Source organism: Morus notabilis, unplaced genomic scaffold (genome assembly GCF_000414095.1).
Source record: "Morus notabilis unplaced genomic scaffold, ASM41409v2 Scaffold355, whole genome shotgun sequence".
Taxonomy (NCBI): domain Eukaryota; kingdom Viridiplantae; phylum Streptophyta; class Magnoliopsida; order Rosales; family Moraceae; genus Morus; species Morus notabilis.
In genome coordinates, this window is record NW_010360877.1 from 376,042 (window position 1) to 395,578 (window position 19,537).

Consider the following 19,537-nt stretch of genomic DNA (forward strand, 5'->3'; position numbering starts at 1 on the left):
ACCCGTCAACCCTACCCTATAACAGTCAAACCCCTGTGCCTATGCTAACTGGTCGGCCTTTTTTTAATAAAGAAAAATATAACAAAATCATAGTTACCAAACGCTTTTTGTTTTTTAAAAAAACAAAAGGTGAGTGTGAAACATTCTTTTTAGATGAAAAAAAAAAAAAAAAAAAAAAAAAAAAAAAAAAAAAAAAACCAAAACAAGATATGACGTTCTTGGTTTTTGTTTTAAAAATAAAAAAATCGAAGGCTCCCAAACAGTCTTAAGCGTTAGAAACAAAATCATGGAACCATTTAGCACAGGAGAAAAAAAGAAAAAGCACAACCATTTGAAGCCGAGAGAAACTAAATAGATTTTGATCATTGGCCGTATTATTGATACACTGTTAACAATGTTAACATGAGTCTATAAAAAGAAAAAAAGGGTACACTGATGACTATGACGGAACAGATTCAAAGGAAAATTCGTAAGTTCTGACTCTGAAGGCCTTTTCTAGTTCAGTCAGTTACAATGTGTCATAACCTAAAATAAAATGCTGGTAAGAGACTTCACCGTTACTTTTTCTTTCTTTTCTGTTCTCCTCTTCTAGTTTAAAATCGTATAGAACCTTTACCACCTACTCACTGTAATTGGAAAAGAAGCTTGTTAACTACTCAGTAGTGAACGCATAACGCACCGAACCAGCGTTGAAGTAGCCTTTCCATGAGAAAGAAAACATGAATTCATCAGAGCGGATTATCGAATTCGGCCTCTGTCACAAGCACGGCGAGGATAAGATTTCCCGGTGATGGGGTAAGTTCTCAACTGTAGTTTCTCCCACCATCATAGCATTCCCTCCTTGGTCTGCAAATATCAGAGGTGGAAAATCCTCATCTTTCAACTGACACTTCTTCTGTGAGCCACAGATCTGGAAAAATGATCAAACTCCCCTGTTAAGATCATAAAATAAACATCACAAAACAATCCCAGTGGAAGTAAATGCCAACAAATAGGTAAAGGCAAAGAGGGGGAAAAAGTAAATGTAAATTGCTAATGTAAAACTACTAATATTACAAACCAGTGAAATCGCCCCTTTTATACCCAAGGGAGAAGCATTCACGGAAGGGAAAATTGCTTTTGAAAACAACATTAAAAAGACATGATTGGTGATCAGCAGCTACCATCATATCCCAAAATTGGCAGCAACATGAATGTAATGAGGATACAAAAGCGCTACGCGCTTGGAAGTATTTCTTTTTCAGTCTTGTTTAAGTGAGGCGCAGCTGGACCAACTACCTCTGAATGTGGGGTGAGGAAGGCTGATCAGGTGAAGATTGTTGAACAGAGTTACCATGAAATCTTTGTTCTTCAAATGCCCCACTTATCCGACTTCCCTCATTTAGTTGCGATACTTCATTTAAACTTGAAAAACCCATTGGTCCAAGAGAGCCAAACTCGAGCTGTTCTGCATGTGTCCCATAGCCAGCATTGTGATCATAAGGATAGAACATTACAACAGGTGGCATGCTGGGACCATTAGATGCTGCCTCGCTAGGGTTCATGGCGGGCAACGAATACATGCTATATGGTACATTGGTGGAAGCACTCTGCGTAGAGTTTGAGCGGATAGGACCATTTTGAGACTGGTACGCAGGGAATGAGTCATGCCTATGTGAGACCCATGCCCTTTCACTTCGGTTCTCATTCGCTGTCAAACGATCCAGCCTTGCATTTGGTTTTTCAGCCTGGCTTCGACTGTGGCTACGCCCAGAAGGTCGTGACTTTGGATTGGCATTCCAGTTTCCTTCTCTATCACCATGGTGATCATTTCTGTCGTAATTGTAATTACCCCGTCTTGTGCTAGTAGAATGGCGGTCCCTTGCCGAAACCTTCTGGAGTGCATTCAAATAGAAACAGGAAAAAATAAAGATCAATTGAAGATAACATAACTTAAAAGGGAAAGAAACGAATCACATCCACTGACGTCAGGTTTCCACATTCATATCGTAAACTAAAATGATCTTTCATATTCACTAGGAATTTATAACTGAAATACCAAAACTTTTATGTGTGGGAGAATTTATCTTACAGGATTTGGCAGGTATGTTCCAGTCCCACTACGATATTTTGGTATCTCGTCAACATAACGTTGATAAACAGCAGTAGGTCTATTAGACAAGGTCTGGAGAGGAGCAACAGGAACAAGTCGGGGCCCATAGCTCATGAGTTGGGTTAATAGATTCATGTTTGTTGAAAGCGGTCTTCCAGGGCCATCCCAGGGAACACGTCCCTGTAAATAGACAGGAGGCGCCATAACAGGTGAAGGGTAGATCAGAGGTGTAGAATACTGTGAGTTTTGGCAATACCGTCCATATTGCAAATTTTGCCAATGGCTAGCAAAGTCACTATTGAGAATGTCAGGCTTAAGCTCCGACGGCTCAAGAGAAGTAACCCTTTTCATAGAATCTACAATATTTGATGGTTCATGCTGTTGATCAAGTGCCTCAGAGGAGTCAAAATTCTGACCAGAATCACTGTTATCCACTCCTTCATCCCCACTAAAATTACTCGTTGATGCATCTGAAGTTCCTGCCTCAGTTGGGAAATTGTACACTGGAAGCATGGTAACAAATGGAACAGGTGGTCCTGTAGCATAAAATGTAAAGGGAAGAACCCCAGAATTATCCATAGCTCTCTGTCGCGAGTGAGGATTTAAGAGCACAGGACCAAGGGGTACTACTGAATCAGATCCACTCGTCTGACCTGATTCAAATCCAGGAATTTGGTGCCTCGGAACTTGCCAGAAAGCAGAAGAATGGGGTACTGTGCTTCTCTCTGCCATTTCTGTGCTTTTGGGTGATGGTGAATTCCAATCTCTGTTATCATCATCTGCCTGAGTAGAGGAATGTTCAGAGACACTCTTATCCTGCGTATGAGTAGCAGATGGAACTGAAAAAGGACTAGTTTTCCTACCCCGTTTTTCCCTTGTTGACTTTGAGACCTTTGCTGATGATCCTTCCCATGAACTCTCCGAGGAAGTTTTACTTCTCTGGGAACCAGTATGTGAGGCAGGCAAGGACCTCGAACTTGCAGTTCTATCATCTGAGAAAACTTCATTTCCTTGGGTATCATGATACTGAAAATCATACATTTGATTTTCCCTCGCTGATCCACGGCCTTCTTTAGCAAACTTATGTTGGTCTCGCATAGAACTTCCAGAGCTCCCTACTCGGGAAGAAGGATTAAAGTTATACCCAGATGACGTTGACTGTTTATCATCTGTGTGAAGCACGTCAAGACCGCCATTTTCTAGATCAAATTGGCCGGTAGATCCCCTGTCCTGTTCATGCCAAAAACCGCGATCAGCTTCCCCTGAATTCATTTCCACAGAACCCAAATTTTCATTAGCAGGTTCCACAGGATCTTCTGGACCTGAGGTCAATCCCATGCCAGGGAAGTAATGGGTCAAATGCGATGGAACAACACCTTGTGGAAATTGCATATTTGCACCCCATGGATTCTCAATCAAGGGAATATTTGTGGGAACCATCCCAGCCATATTTCTCTGTGCATATCCCATTGAAGCTAGAAAGGATGGTGGTATTGGAAGTGGTAGATGATGAGGACCTAAATTTAATGGAACATGAACCTGTCCATTAAAACCATGAGCCGTGGAAGCTGCCATCATGTTTACGAGATCTTGCTCCTCCTGATGCATCCCTTGTGCCCCCGAAACAGAAGCAAAATCATCAGCCGTGGTCCCCAAGCCTGACTCATCCTGGTAGCTATTTGATACACACTTTGAATCAACACCAATGTCAAGACTTTGCCGGGATGAGACGCGTCTGACTAATGAGGGATCATCAGTTGGTCTGATGCCATGGTTTGACATTGTATCAGATTCCGGATTCGTCCTCCTCGCATTATCCAACCTTGTTGACGAAGCTTGGCTCTTCCCACTCTCTGGGGCTCTGCCACGCCTACCTTGCGAAGAGACTTCACCATATGCATCAGAAAGTTCAGGACTAGAACGTGTCCTCGCAAAAAGAAACCTTCCCTGTATATCATTGACCAAGTTTTCAGTTTTCAAACTTTTCTGACCTTTATCCATCTGAGCACCCTGGTTTGAACTAGTTTCTTTCTTGATATGATCGGAGATCCTTGAGTTGTTCGAGATCCAAGAATTCTTTTGGCTTTGATTACGTGACAATGTCGAGACACCACTGGATCTGGACGTGCTCTCCAAGCTACCTTGCTGGGAGGGACGGTTATATGAACCATGTGTACCATCATCTTGGGTTTCATGAGTAGATAAAATCTCATTCTTTTTTCGGCTCATACTATTTCTGATATCTTCAGTCTCATGTAATTGATCATGATTTGATAATCTCAAACACCGCAGATCATTCTTTGGAGCATCAGGACGATGTCCACTTCCATGTCTGTCCCAAGTGTTCATAAAAAACTGATTTACTTCAAAAAGTAGGTCCTCTTTTGGGCAATCCAGTAATCTACCCAGCCGTTTAGCCCCAAAAGCAAATGCACTACGTATTCTAAAGAAGTTACCTGGAAAAGAACACATTCATATATAGATATCACACGTGACGATATTGATAACTTTCAATGCAAAAGAAACATCTCAGAATCGAACAAAATATTCTAACAGGGAAAAAAAAAAAACAGTTAACTTGTTGAGAAAAGAGTAGCAGCTGCTAATGTTTCAAGCAATATCAAAAGCCAAAAAATAATCATAGGAATTGGTAAAGTTTCACTTTTCACAATTGAAATGAGCCCTGCAAACACACATAATCAATTTAATCGTGTTCATGTGAGAGATGCTAAGTTGGCGTTGTCATACATGTGAATACTCAAGAGTAAAGGAGTTCTAGAACGTGTTAGTCAACAGCAGGTCTTCCATTGTGTTTAGATTGACATACCTTTACTTACACTACGTCCAAGATTATTATTTATACGCAAAGGATCAATTACATTGAAGTGCTTGGAAACAAAAGGCTGCCCCTGATTTTCTTGACCACTGGGGAAAACAGCATACACTGAGCTACAAGCATCAAGAAACAACTTGCTGAGTAGTAAATCTCCACCATCTTTTCTAGGAGGCTCCGCTGTAACATTAAGAGACCAACGAATTAATCTAGCAATTTGGAAACACTGAAAATTTGGAGGCAACCCAGTAAAAAGTTACCACTGCGAATCTTCAAGCAAGTTATGCATACCTGTTACATCTGGTAGAGAACAAATGGGCACAGGACCCCAAAGACTAACACAAAAATTGTCCCAGTCAAACTTGCTAAAAAACTCTAGAAAACGGTAGAGGACCTGAATGCACAAAGGAGCGAGAATTTATAGTGATGAAGAAACAACAATAAATTCATACTAAAAAAAAAATTCAACGTTCATGGAAAAGATCAGATAAAAGAAGAGGGCACCCAAAATTACCTCAAGTGGTCCAGCAAATGTATTATTGAAAACGTGAAAAATATAAAGAACCAAGGTTTCCAACGCATAAGTTGAAATAAGTCCATGATGAGCACCCAGTATACGGCTTTCATAATAACACCATGCTTTTATCAATATAATACTACGCTTGAATAAATGGTTCTGATTTATTAGATTATCAACCTGTAGAAGCAAACAACATGATTCAGGTAAAAACATCCAAGTGTCGTCTCAGATTATTTTTCAAAGGAGAAGGGTTTAGAGTAGAACCACCACTAGCACACTCACCTCGTCTAGGAAACAAAGGGTGCACAGTCCTCCAAGCTGATTGTATGATATGTCTACCACAATATTTTCCACAAGGCACTTGATTATCTTCACCTATTCAAAACAAAGAAAGTATAAACACATACACATAAAAGTAGGAAAAAATCCATATTACTTAATATCAAAAAAAGTTAATGTCACGCAACATATTATCATTATAAGTATCATTAACCGGCGGAAAAAAAAAAAAAAAAACATGAGTTGATAGAAAAAGAAAGATAAAACTCCAGCATGAGAAGATTAATATCTCCAATATCCCTAAATAAGCATCAAGAAATTACGGATGGTACCATCTCTAGCCAAAATTGAAATAAAGTTATTTTTAACTGCTCGTCCACGTAACGGATAAATGACCAATTATCTAAACTACTGATCCTTAAATGAAATAAAAATGCAATGAGAAGAAGAAAAACTGCAAAAACTATTCCTAGTCAGCATGACAAAATATCTACCAACAATCAACAAACTTGGGATTCATCACATGCTCTAAAGTTGCAAGCGAAGAAAATAAGTAAGAATACCCCATAGTAACAATAAAACTACAATTATTGGTTTCAATATACTCATATTTTAACCATTCATACAAGTGAATTAAACAAATTTCTATGTTGCCACTAAAAATATATGAGAGGGTTTCACCTCTTCATTTCCTATTCTTTTTCACTGCAAAAGATATCCATGAGTATCCGCATCAACTTAAGACAAAACCCACCATGGATATCTTGAGGAATCATCAATCCTAATTATGTGTTTACAGTTATAAACTTATACTACCTTGTACGAGCATAATTCTAGTATAAGTTTTCTAAAACAAGATCACCAGCCCCTATTAAATGCAAAATCTCAATATAAAATCTACAAAGATAATTAAAGGGGCAAAAAGCTAAAAGACCAAGGGCATACTTCTGCCTGAATGTACTGAACCTCCTTTACATGGAATTCAGCTTTCTCGTTCTTCTCCTCATTCTCCAGCATATCTCGAACCTGATGGGCCCATGTCTCCTTCAAATTCTGGTTCTTACTGAAGGCTGTCAAATCAATATCTCCATCAGGCAAATAAGTCTTCAGGGGCACAGATCCAAACGTAAATACCTGCATACGGTAATAAACATTGCATTATTACGACCAGAATACTGACCTTTGTATACTTATTCATTTAAGAACTTAAGAAAAACTGGGGCAATAGCATAACCATGAACATAGTCAGCTTCCACTCCCAATAAATTTCTGAATTCAAATAAGATTAAGCCTCAAACTTTTGTAATTTCCCAGACAACCAAATTAGATACATGATTCAACTCATTGCTGGCTATAAATACACATCACCGTCCCCAATCCCTATTGTTATTAAGCACATTATTGCTCTCATTATAGAAACAAAAACAAAAAACAAAAAACAAAAAAACAAAAGACAAAGCAAAACAAAACACACACATCATTGTTTTAGGTATTTTCTACATGACACGTCCAACAAATGTAGCATGTGATTATTGAGGTGTAGCATGAAATGCACAATTGCGTAACATGTAAAAATTGAGGTGTAATGAGACATCTATTCTACATAACAAAAAAGGTGTAACGACAAGGCATTCTTTTATCCCCAAGCCAGTTATTACAATCAAGAAACATCGTTAAATAGAATAAACGTCTTGTACCATGTAGAACCGGACTAGCTAGAGTAGTATAGAACTACCATGTTATTTTATTTTTCTTCTTTTACCAGCTCCAACCAGAAAAATAAAATTAGTCCACGCAGAGAATCGTTCCTCATACATATAAATTAACATTCCCCTTCATAGTGATTAGAAAAGCTAGAAGGCTTCAGGAGAATTATATTGGGGGTGCAAGATCGTTACAAGCTAATAAGAAAGGATAATGAGTGAAACCATACAACTATACTTAAGCAAAGATAACAAAGTAATAGACTATTTACTGTAAAGAACAACATTAGTAAACCCAAATTAATATTAAGCAACAAACTCTTATCTTCGTCACTAATTTCCCATTTAAACAAAGTTTAAGAAACAATGGCATTGCTACATTATTTTCATCAAAGCACATAAGCATAAAAAACGACACAAATGTGCAAAGCGCCATGACCCACCTGGCAAGAGAAGCACTTGGTGATGAGCCGCTGCACGTAATGCGCAACAGCACTCCGGCGCTCCTCGGAAGGCGGGTTGGGCTGAATGCAGGCGATGAGGTCCGCCGTCCTCTCCTCGGCCTTCAGCCAACGCTCGGAATCCAGCACCCGCATCACGGAGGCGGCTTCGTTGGGCAACAGGCCATTCGGCAATAGCCCACTCGGCGGCTGCGCCCACGCCTCATGTTCGCCCATGCAAAAAAGCCTTAAACTTCCCACACTACTTCCCTTACACCGCCGGCAAAAACTGAAAGCTATATCTCCAATATCTATATCTATCCAAGATTCTAATCTCCGACTAAGCACAGAAGGAAAGATAAAAATGGCTATCGGAGTTATCGAATTATGAGTATCTTTTCCTAATATATCTCTCCAAAATGTATAGATTTTCCAACTAAAAAAAAGGGAAACTTCAAGTGTCAAAACGAGAAGAATCAGATTATTTCGGATTTTTGTTTCTATATCTTTCCCTTTCAAGATACAACAACAAAAGGAAAACCTAAAACCTGACAAATCTAAGAACAGCGACCTATCTATCAAGAGAAAATCTGTAACTAACGAAAACAAAAAATCAAATCCGCAATCCAAACAGGGACGAAACCCTAGGTACAAAAAGGGAAGGGATTGAATTGAATGAACCCTAGCGAAGGGAAATGGGTGAGATTTTCCAAACCCTAGCGACTTGATTGGAGAGAAAAGAAAAGAAAATCCGGGCACTTTGGAGGCGTCGGCGAATCAAGAAATGGCTATGGCGAAGCCGAAGGAAAGGATTATCAGAAAAAAAAAAAAGGCGAAATGTGGGAGAGAAAAATGGGGCATTACATGAAAAACGCCATGGAAATTGGGAACAGATGAAGAAGGGGAAGATCAAAATTAGGTTTTTTTTTTTCTTTTGTTTCTCAGAGAGAAAGAAAGAGAATCAGAAGGGCTTGATTGGGTTAGAGAATTTGTTGGAGGGTGTGGTGCAATTTTGAGGGGTTTTGAATAATGAGAAGAAAGAAAATTTATGGATCTTTTCTTTCCTCAGAAAAATAAAAGAAAAGGAAAAGGAGAAGGAGAAGAAAATGTAAAAAAAAAAAAAAAAAAAAAAAAAAAAAAAAAAAGTGCATATTTAGGAGAAAATCTGGGTCAGATTTCTTTGCTAAGCCCATAATGGTGGGCTCTTGATCCAATTTGAGTCTTGTTGGGTCTATCTATTGGAGGAGGCCCTTTGAGCCCAGTGTTTATTCGCCCAAATTTCCAAGGGGTGAATAAGAGGAGTATCACTAATTTGTTTGGTAGGATGATAGAAAAGAAAAAAAGGAAAGAAAAGTAAAATACATATACGAAGAACGTAAAATAGTAAAGAGAGAACTTTTTTTTTATGTTGTTTGATGAAAGAGAGAAAAATGGAAAGAAAATGTTAAATGTAGTGATTATGAATTACTTGTTTGTCAAATTTTTTCCAACTAATTTTGGGTTATCCAATTTATAAGGATTGGACTCCCGACTTAAACGGTCAACCAATTAAGCGGGGAGGTATGATTGAATGCTCTTATAAATTTGTGTTTATTGTAGTGATTAAATAATGTGGGATTATCTTGTATTAGATGGATCAAACTAGCTCGTTTCTAGTTCGATCCATCCAATACAAATGGGAGTGTTCAAGGATTGGAATCCGCATATTATGGATTATTCTATAATCCAATCTAAAATTATCGGATTGGGAAAATTTTGATCTGTGTCTAATCCAAAAAATTTTCTAATCTAAACCCCATCAGATTTTGCATATTAAATTCACAAATTCTATGGATTAAGACCTTTAAACTTAATAAGTATATTAGGCATCCAAACAAAATTATTAAAGTAAACACAAAAGGAAGTATTCATCATTTATTAATATTACTTTAAAGTTTAAAGTTTACAGTATCCATAATCTAAATAAACATAGTATAATATAAATAGTTCAATAAATTCTAAATTGTCACAACCCAATTAACAATAACAAACTAGATTCAATAAAAGTCAAAATTAAATCTTCATCACTTATCAACATTACTTAAAAAAGTTTAAACTTTGTCAATAAATTTGAATAATCTAAAAAATATTACATATATTCACAGAAGTTTTCAATATATATAGATATATTGTTTTGAATTCATGAATTTTAGTGATTAAGAAATGTTCAATCTGCAAACCAATTAAAAATTTTTGAATTGAGATATTTTTAATCTGGAACCAATCTAAACTCTCAATTCAATTTAATCCGCCGGATTAGTTTGGATTGAGCAGATTGATCGGATTTACAGATTCCGTGAATACCCTTAAATAAAAAATTGGTGACTCTACTAAGAGCACCATCATGTGAGGGCATATAAAGGGTAAAATAAACTAAAGTCCCATAGGCCCCATGAATTCACACATTCATTTCTTTCTCATTTTCTCTCTATCAAACAATCTAAAATTTCCTTTTTATTCTCAAAATCCTTCCTCTAATTTTGTTCCTCACTCCTTTTCCACTATACCAAACATAGGCTAAGTGGGAATTCAAACATACAAAAAAAATTTAGCCTTTTTTCACATTAAAGTATAGTGAAAATAAATTAATGGACTTCATAAGTGTTATGCACCTAGTTAACATAAGGGGTGAGAGCGTTATTCAGCTTGCCAATTAGATTACCAAATTATTATTATTATTTTTTTATCTTTCCAATTAGAAATTGTTAATTGTTATTATTTAAAGAAAGGCATTGTACACCAACAGTTTCTATATAGATGAAAACGAGTCCTTCAATCAAATAAACTCATTCTACAACAGGAGCATAATGAAAGAAATCAAGGAAGGTCCTCCATATCAACTTCTTTTAATACAGTATCAAATACAATGACAAATTTTTTATAGCATATTAATACTTTGTTGTTTCCTACTAAAAACATGTATATAATTTATCGTATTATCTCTCAAAATTAATAGAAACACTGCTGATCAATTAATCAACGGTTGTTGACTTACCATATCATATCTTATCATAACGAGTCTAATGTCAAGCAATCTTTGATCTCACTCTATAATTATTTTCTACATTAAATTGTATTATTTTCTTGCACATTAAATTTTTGCTGCATCTTTTGAACCAAGAAGAAGCGGGTTTAAGATTGAAGGAATTTATTTTTAAAGATTTGAGTAAAAAATATTGTGCACAAATTAAAATATCTACTGTATATCTTGTGTTAGAAATATTATGTTAGTGAGAGTTACGAGTATAACAATAGCTACAGAAATGAATAACATGTTATACAATTTTTTGCATGTAAAAGATGTACACCAACCAAACAAGTTTAAGATTTCAAAGTTCCAATTTTTTCTTTATAAACGTCCTCTATATAACTTAACTGCTAGAAATGAGCTTCAAATTATTCAAACCCCAATCTTAATCTCCTTCGTAATCAACCTGTTGTTCTCCATATTGTTAATTTCATGGCTCCACGAGTGCGGCGACGGCGACGTGAGCAACGGCCACAACACGTTCCTCTCATTCCTCACTCTCTGAGCGTTAGCCATCTTTTTGTGTTGCCTTAGGACCCCATTGACGGCCTTTAAATAGTTGCTTGAGTCATGGTCTCTTAGGATTGTGCCTTCCGAACCATAAGCCGTGGGGTCACTCAAGGTCTCTAGTGGGTGGGGCCTATTGAGGAAGGTCCTAAGGACACTTGTGGAGTATCCACTTTTGGTTTTGTCCAAAGCGTAGAGGGCACTACCCGGATGGAGTAGAGGGTGTGGAGGAGATGACCCCTCATCAGGTTGGAGAATGAATATTTTGCCCATTGGAGTGTACAATAGTTTCTGCATTAAGAAAGAGAGATTACACAAACTTAATGGGGGAAAAAAAATATGATAAGCTTCTAATACAATGGACAATGGTGATACTAGTATGATGGTAAATCCACAACTCTAGGTCTACAATTCGAATCCCACTCTAATTCGGGGGGGAAAAAAAAAATAGTATAGGAAAGAAAATCACAAAATCGCGTTAAAAATGCTGATATCTTGGCAAAATTTTTCGGATTTAGAACTCCATCTCTGTTTGGTTTGATGGACAGAAGATGTATTCTTATGGTTGATTGAGTCAAAAGACTTAAAAGACTAACTATTCTTCTGAAATGGCTATTCCACGATATATGAGATTATGTACTCCTAAAGTTGTAGACTAGTAGAATAGTCATTTCATTGTAAAATTGCTATTAATTAAGCCTTTTGTATCCTAAATTATCCCTCCTAATATCTTAATATTTACTTTAAATTATCATTCCCACCATCCTAATATAAACATGAAACTGAATTAAACTAAAGATTGTTAATTTGTATGAAAATAACTATTATTTCATTCCATTTCAGTAACTAACCAAACATAATAGTTATGATTCTGATGTTAATTTCAAAGTTCAATCAAACATTATAACTGGAAAGATTCACGCATTTGATTCTCATTCTGATACCATCATTTGATTTCATTCCATCAAACGTTATCTAAGGAGTGTCCCAATTGATAAGTGAAGGGAAAGAAAAAAAAATGCACTAATTTTTATCTTAATTCTTTTTCCTATAATAGGTATTGACCTACGAACATAATGTTATTCCACTAATTCAAATCATGTGTCCAATTTATGTGTTTAGAATGGTGTCTAATCAATCAGATTATGCATTAAAAAATTTAAATATTTTGTTATTTAACTTTTCTTTGTTTTCGTATTTAAATCTATTAAATGATGTGTCATAATTTAACACTAATTAAGACACTAAAAATTGAATGAGTGATTTGAGTCTTTGTTCAACATATCTATTAAGAAATTGTTTTTTAAGATGCATATGTACTTCTACTTAGATAAAAACATGGCGCATGACTAAAATGTACTTGTATTGATAAGTGATACAACTCAAAAACCCCACGAAATTAGAACTAGTTGGAATGTTTAAGAAAACTCATAATAATGATACTTACATTTTGGATGAGACAAGGGTGAGACCGAAATGTGCCATTGAGACGTTTGAGGAGATTAGCAACGTGGTTAGGATAGTTGCAGGAGAAGGCTCTAGGAACAATATCCCTATGCATCATAACGCAATGAATTTGGCTCTCGTCCAACCCCAACTCGTCTAGTATCTTCTGGCCACCGCAGAACACAAACGGAGACCCGAAAGTGACGACCGGTCGGAGAACCGACGGCTTGACAACCTTCCTGGTCAGCAGCATCAAGTGGACTAAGAGAGACAGGCTTCCCCCAAGAGAATGCCCGGTGAACTGAACCTTTGCTCTCTCTCCATACTTGTTTAAATGTTCCATTATTTCAGGCATGAATTGCATATAGATTCCCTTTGCAGCTTCATAAATCCCTCTATGAACAAGGCAATCCGTTTCCTACACGAAGAGATTGTACATAATATTATGCAGTGGCCAAGCAAATTTAGAAATTTTCAAAATTTTAGCTATGTCTCAGTTCTGTAAGAAAAATTATAACTATACCCTTACAGAATAATTGAAATATGTTGTTGCGCAAAGAAAAATTATACATAACTATATTTATATTTAATAAAGTACGATTTCTAAATTTTTCATAATACTTTCATTGAAAGAAATTTTTGACTCCACCACTGATATTATGATCAATAATAAATTCTTTTATTCTTTTTAATTTCTTAATTTGTTAATTACCTCAAACTTGGTAGGTTCAAAGAAGAGGTTTGCTTGCCAAAATATTTAATAAAGTACGATTTCTAAATTTTTTCATAGTACTTTTGTTGAAAGAAATTTTTTGACTCAGCCACTGATATTATGATCAACAATAAATTCTTTTATTCTTTTTAATATCTTAATTTGTTAATTACCTCAAACTTGGTAGGTTCAAAGAAGAGGTTTGCTTGCCAAGAAGCCAAGGAATCCGAGCCCTGCCGTGTCAAAGACAATTAAAACGCATAAGAATCCTATATAATTTTGTTACTTCATAAGATCAAATTCCCACTAGAGACTAAATTTTATTTGGATAATTTTGATTACCTGAATTACAAAGCAGCGAGTGTAGGTGCTGGAATCATCACAAACAAACCACTCACAAGGTGAGGAGTGGAGTGACTGAAGATCCTTTGCAGCCTCCGATTTCTCCCTTTCACCAGCAGCCACCACCGCCGTCATCGTCGAAGCAGCCATATAAGCAGCGACCTCCGACTTGTAAAGGCGAGGCGAGCATTCTCCTTCCTCTCCTCCTTCTTCCTCCTCTCCACTTTTGCACAAATCCTCCGGCTCCAATTCGGAGGCAGAGGAGAACATGTTCTTAGCCTTGGATTGCACGTAGGACGCTGCTGAGGCTGCGATTTCATAAGCCACGGAAGCTCTTATCGGGTGCTTCTGTTCCGAATCCACGACTCCATCACCTGAAGTAATGCCAATGGATTTGCTTTCTTCCAAGGAAACTACAGGTAGTTGGGTAGAGTCTTGTTCAAGTCTTGATTTTATTGCAGCTGCCTCTGCTTTCTTTACCAAGGATGATGTTACATACTCTAGGCCAAAGTACATTTTCAAATCCTTAGGCTGCAAAAATCAACAGATAAAATTGCTTTTTGCGTAAAATTTGGTAGTTTAAGTAATTTTTTAGCACGTTCGGTTCGTAGTTTAAACAAAAAATTTGAACATAATTTAAATTTTCAAAAATATCGTAGCAAAACAATTTGAATTATGATTCAAATCTATAAAATAAACGTACTATTTATGTATCATAATTAGCAATCATCGTCATAATTTTTTGAGCATGACAACTTCCGATTGGTTAAGAAATAGAGAGAGATGCTTACCATAATATCTGGAATGACATAAGCTATGTTGCACAAGAAAGCAAGTTTAGAAAACAGCTTGGTGTCTGACCATGGTACTTTCACCAAAAAATTCGAAAACGATTCGCGGTCCAATCTCTTTTCTCTCTCTTCTTCTTCTCCTTCACTATAACTCACCTCACAAGCATCTTCTTCTTCACAACCACAATTACCAAACTCTTGTTCCTCATCACAAACCTCCATTTCATCAAAACCATCTTTTTGTTGTTTCCTATTCCTCCAATGAGTTCTAAGTTCCATTAGCCTTTCCACCCAATTAGCTCTCTTGATCTCTTGTCCTTCACTATTCTCCTCAACATTCTCCATCTCATGATCATCCATATCCTTACTCGTCTCCGGTTCAAACAAAAATGATCTAAGTGAATTCGGAAGAATTGAACCCGCAGAGAATTGAAATGGAAAAAGCCCCATGGAACGGCTGTTCTTGAGCTTCGGTGGTGTTGATGCGGCATGGATGCGGTTGAGGCAGCAAACGAGGTGGTTATCAGAATTCGACCGTTGGATTGTGGCGCAGTTTTGGAGATCTTTGCTTGATTCCGACCGGCGAAGGCCATTGCTTGCCACCGGAGAGGTAGGGATACTTAGTGAAGCACATGCCATTGAGCCAAAGTTTGCTCTCTTGAACAAGTTGTTGGCAAACTAACTTGTCAATATTAATTGGCCCTGAAATAATGAAATATCAAATTTTTAAGTAAAAATCTATCTATTTTTTGGGAGATTTTGGTTGAGTTCTTGAAAATAAATTAAACCGTGGCAAAATGGACATTATAAAGAAAACAACTAGGATATCAATGCCTCTTGTTAGTAACGGAAAGAAGATTTTCAATTCAAACTAGGCCAAAAAGAATGACCAAACTAAGTGGAAACCGGTTTGTATGAATTATGTATCTTGATAAGTAGACAGAATATGGCCAAAATCAAGTTTTAGTTATATCCGATAATGCCTTTCCATTATTGTAGTTTTTCACTATGAATTTTGTCCTGTGATTAGTGGATTTTTATGCTCTTAACAAATGAAATTTGACCCAACAATTAGAAATGTGTCAACATTACTCTGATCAATTTTAATAATACTCGTTTACATTGTTTTTTTCTTGTTACTTGTTTTAACTTTTGTGCTGTGTTTGTTCAGCGGCTTAGGCCTAGTATTCAATGAACAAATTCCTGTTTATCTCGTCAAAGGTGAAAGTAAAATAAACATTTGAAAAACTAATTCTTGTCTTGTATGGTTGTACCAAATATTGGTAATCTCTAGGAAGACTTCTTTGCCCCAGCATACTTATAGATAGAAATCTGTTTCTCCAAGACTCCAAATTTTAAGTGTTTTTTTTTCCGAGCCAAAAAAAAAAGAGTTTTTTTGATATGATCAAAAAATAAATTACCGGTAATTCTTTACTTTTCAACTATTAAATTTGTATAAAAAATTGTCTGTTTTGCATACTTTTTCAATCGGGTGTGATTTTAACCGAATCTAACAGTAAAAAATTAATCTTATCGGAGAAATTCTTTAAAAAAAAAAAAAAGAAAATGAAACTTTGCAGTGTTTTTTTCAATTAAAAGAAAACTTTTTGAGTAATTATTCCAATAAAACAACTACTGTGTTTTGAAGGATATTCTTAATTTCTTTTTCACTACCACAGATTCTTGGAGTTATCGTAATTAAGACATTGAAGTCTAAATATGAAAAACTAGACTTCGCCTGGGCAACAAGCTTTGGACATATCAATGTCATTAAATACTATAAATTCTAATTAATTATTTTGCCCTTATTCAGAGCAATATGTATATATATATATATATTGCCCTTATGAGATATTAATTAGAATGATGAAAAATATAAACAGGTAATCAACATCGTTGTCACACTAGTGGAACCCACTAAACAAACTGACTTGCATGTGCGCCAGGTGGAATACTCTGTTTTAATATCCCAATTAAAGGCATTTCCCATTTCCCATCTTTTATGTACAATTATTTATTTATTTTATCTTTTTTTTTCCTCGTTTTTCTTTTTTTTTTTAAATAAAAAAAGAGTTGTTTTTATATATAGGGAACCTTTCAAGCAGTGTTTGTATACGAGGAACACGAATTCAAAACACACAATATTAAAACATCAAAACAAGCAACGTCTATGTGAGAGAACCAGACAAAAGAAACTAGAGAGCTGTAAAATGTAACCCCAGAATCTATTCATTGTGTCATTCAAAAAGAACCAACTTCCCTATAAAGTTAGTTTTCTAATTTTTTTTTTTTCTTTTTCACTCTTTTCATTGAAGGAAAGAGAAACTTTTTCATTTTCATTAATAATTTCTAGCCTTTTCAGAAAAAAAAAAACATAATTTCTAGCACAATGTATCAGCACTTATCGTAATAGTTTTCTGCCAGATATGAAATGTTAATGAAACAAGCACATATTATTATACAAACAGAAAGACAAAACCCAGAATATATTCACCACAGAATTTTGAACTCTTTTTTTAGAAATGCTAATCACAAACAATTGCTTGTTGCTAGCAAGCTTAGATCAACATTTTTCTAATTTTCTGTTTGTTTTGGTCTTTTCTCTAGTGTTCCAAACAAATAACTGATGTATAATCGTGCATTAATTTGTTTCTGCTTTTGTTGCTTTCTGGATAATGTTAGAAAAGAAAAACACCTTTCCTTCGTTCCTCTTCAAAACTTTCCTCTTAAATCACTATCAATTGTAAGAGCATAAACTAAACTATTAAGAAAAAATACATTTTCAAAACAAAAACAAAAAAAAAAAACAGAAAAAGAAAAAGAATAAACACGTACCTCAAATCCTGCAAAAACAAGCCAGCTTCATAATTCATATTGCATTGCGGAAACCAAAAAATCAAATATGAAACAATGAGAAGAAAAATAGACCTTGATTTGCCAATGTGTATATATATATATATGGAAGACAAGTTTTCAATTTTTGTTCTTGTCTGATTGGTTTTGTTTTTATATGTGGTTTATGTGGGATTCTAATGGACTGGAGAAGAGAGTCTCATTTCGCAGTTATTTCTCTCGAGATCGATCTAGGCATTACTATAAATGGTGGTTTTAATTTTTATTTATAGAATGTAAATGGTCGCAGAAACAGTCATCTAGAATCTGTTCACGTGGACGTAAATGACTTCCACCTTCGAACGAATTATTTTTATGGACATAAACACCCCCAAAAATTAATCATCTAATCAAAACACGACAATCTTATCAACAGTGAAAAGAACCCTTATTTATAATCTATAAGAATACTCTGTAATTGAAGACATTTTGTATTTCTTGCCTCTGTTACTTGACATAGCCTGTGATTAGAGTATTTGAAAGTACTTAGCTCTCGATTGTTTCACTCGTTTGAGTTAAAAACTTAAATTAAAAAATAAATTTATGTAAGATAAATCATTACAGTAAAAAAAAAAATAAATTTAAATTTTTATAAGAGAAAATATCATAATAAAAAATTTAAGTTATAATTCGAATGGTGGAACGAATGCTTAGCTTCTAGACAACTTGAAACACAAAATTGATGTCCATACAAACTATATGTTAACCCAAATTACTGAAGTATGTTGTCATAAATAAACTTCTTATTGACGAGTGAATAAGAAAGTATGTGCACATCAAGGTCACATCTATCTACTTTTAAGACTCTTTAAGATATTTACCGATCTACCAAAACGACTCAACAACTTAATGGGGCCATTTAATTTTTTTTTCCTTTTCTTTTTTTTTTTGGTTAGTGGGGGACCGATTAAACTCTCCATCACGTACCTTCAGTACTAAAATGGGTCTTAGTTATAGACTGAATTATTAGCATCAGGGGCATTTTCGTCAATTCACACGTGGTTTATGCCGACCCTAAAATTTGGTAATTTCACAAAATATAATGCTTGTTGTCGCACGTGCGGAAAAAGAAGAGCATGCAATAGAGTTCGAAAGGGGCCAAATGTGCGGTTGCATGAGGATGCGAAAGGCAGAGGCTTACGCGTATGACGAGTGTAGGGACTTTGAGGCTCATTGTATTTTCCGCCCAATTCCAACGGCTGCCCAAGACGGAAAGCCAACCGAGCGGCAGCCAAAAAGGCCAAAAAGCTCTTCACCTCTGGACGTTGGCTGCCACGGCACCCCCTCGTGCCCCTAACAAATATCACTTTTTCAATCTCTCACTTTTTTTTTTTCACTCAGATGCTATAATGGAATATTCGAAACTCACAAATGCATGTGTGACACTAAGTGGACGTTTAGTTCATTAATTTAGAACTATTTTCAGTTTACATATATTTTTTTATGAGAAAAAATACTGTAGTGAGTCACGAACCATTGTTCGAATTATAATTCGAACCATGACACGAATCTTCATACCAAACACCCCATTAGTCAGATAGCATGGTGTATAGTTAAATGCACTGACGGACTCATAAAATTTTGTGAGTGAAACTAATAATTAAACGATGATAATTGAATTATAAGATTAAATTTTTTTAATGTTTTACTGGGGCTAATTAATAGAGACACCAATTCAAATATAAATTTTTATATATTAATTAATATAGTACGTGAGTTGTCATCTTTTTATTTATAGATGCAACATCTTATCATTAATTGACGTGATAATATTTTAAACACTTACTAATGTAAAAATGACAACTCACGTACCACATCAGTTGATACACAAAAATTAAGATTTGAGTTGATGTTCTTAACATTATTCTTAAAACAATAAGTTATATATATATATATATATGCTTATTTAAAAA

The 19,537-nt window shown here is 35.5% G+C and overlaps 2 protein-coding genes across 6 annotated transcripts; both read right to left on the minus strand.

The window, feature by feature from the left end:
• Positions 1 to 343: 343 nt before the first annotated feature.
• LOC21400579 lies at positions 344 to 8,920 on the minus strand. 5 transcript variants are annotated; one of them, XR_002902159.1, is made up of 9 exons: positions 7,871 to 8,920; positions 6,670 to 6,858; positions 5,728 to 5,820; positions 5,440 to 5,622; positions 5,217 to 5,319; positions 4,920 to 5,105; positions 2,072 to 4,548; positions 1,061 to 1,874; positions 344 to 910 (listed from the first exon to the last, which is right to left on the minus strand). XR_002902159.1 is itself a non-coding variant. In XM_024165205.1 (9 exons), the coding sequence occupies exons 1-9, from the start codon at positions 8,102 to 8,104 to the stop codon at positions 880 to 882; spliced, it is 4,089 nt and encodes a 1,362-aa protein (XP_024020973.1). In that variant the 5' UTR covers positions 8,105 to 8,920; the 3' UTR covers positions 344 to 879. The 5 variants fall into 5 exon arrangements, 3 of the variants coding, with proteins under 3 accessions (XP_024020973.1, XP_010095781.2, XP_024020974.1); XR_002902158.1 differs by having other exon boundaries at positions 344 to 932; XM_024165205.1 differs by having other exon boundaries at positions 1,279 to 1,871.
• Positions 8,921 to 11,271: 2,351 nt separating this feature from the next.
• LOC21400580 lies at positions 11,272 to 17,612 on the minus strand. The gene is made up of 6 exons (XM_010097480.2): positions 17,568 to 17,612; positions 14,733 to 15,434; positions 13,942 to 14,472; positions 13,773 to 13,832; positions 12,889 to 13,305; positions 11,272 to 11,732 (listed from the first exon to the last, which is right to left on the minus strand). Exons 2-6 carry the CDS (start codon positions 15,369 to 15,371, stop codon positions 11,307 to 11,309), a joined length of 2,073 nt encoding a protein of 690 aa, XP_010095782.1. The 5' UTR covers positions 15,372 to 15,434; positions 17,568 to 17,612; the 3' UTR covers positions 11,272 to 11,306.
• Positions 17,613 to 19,537: the final 1,925 nt, after the last annotated feature.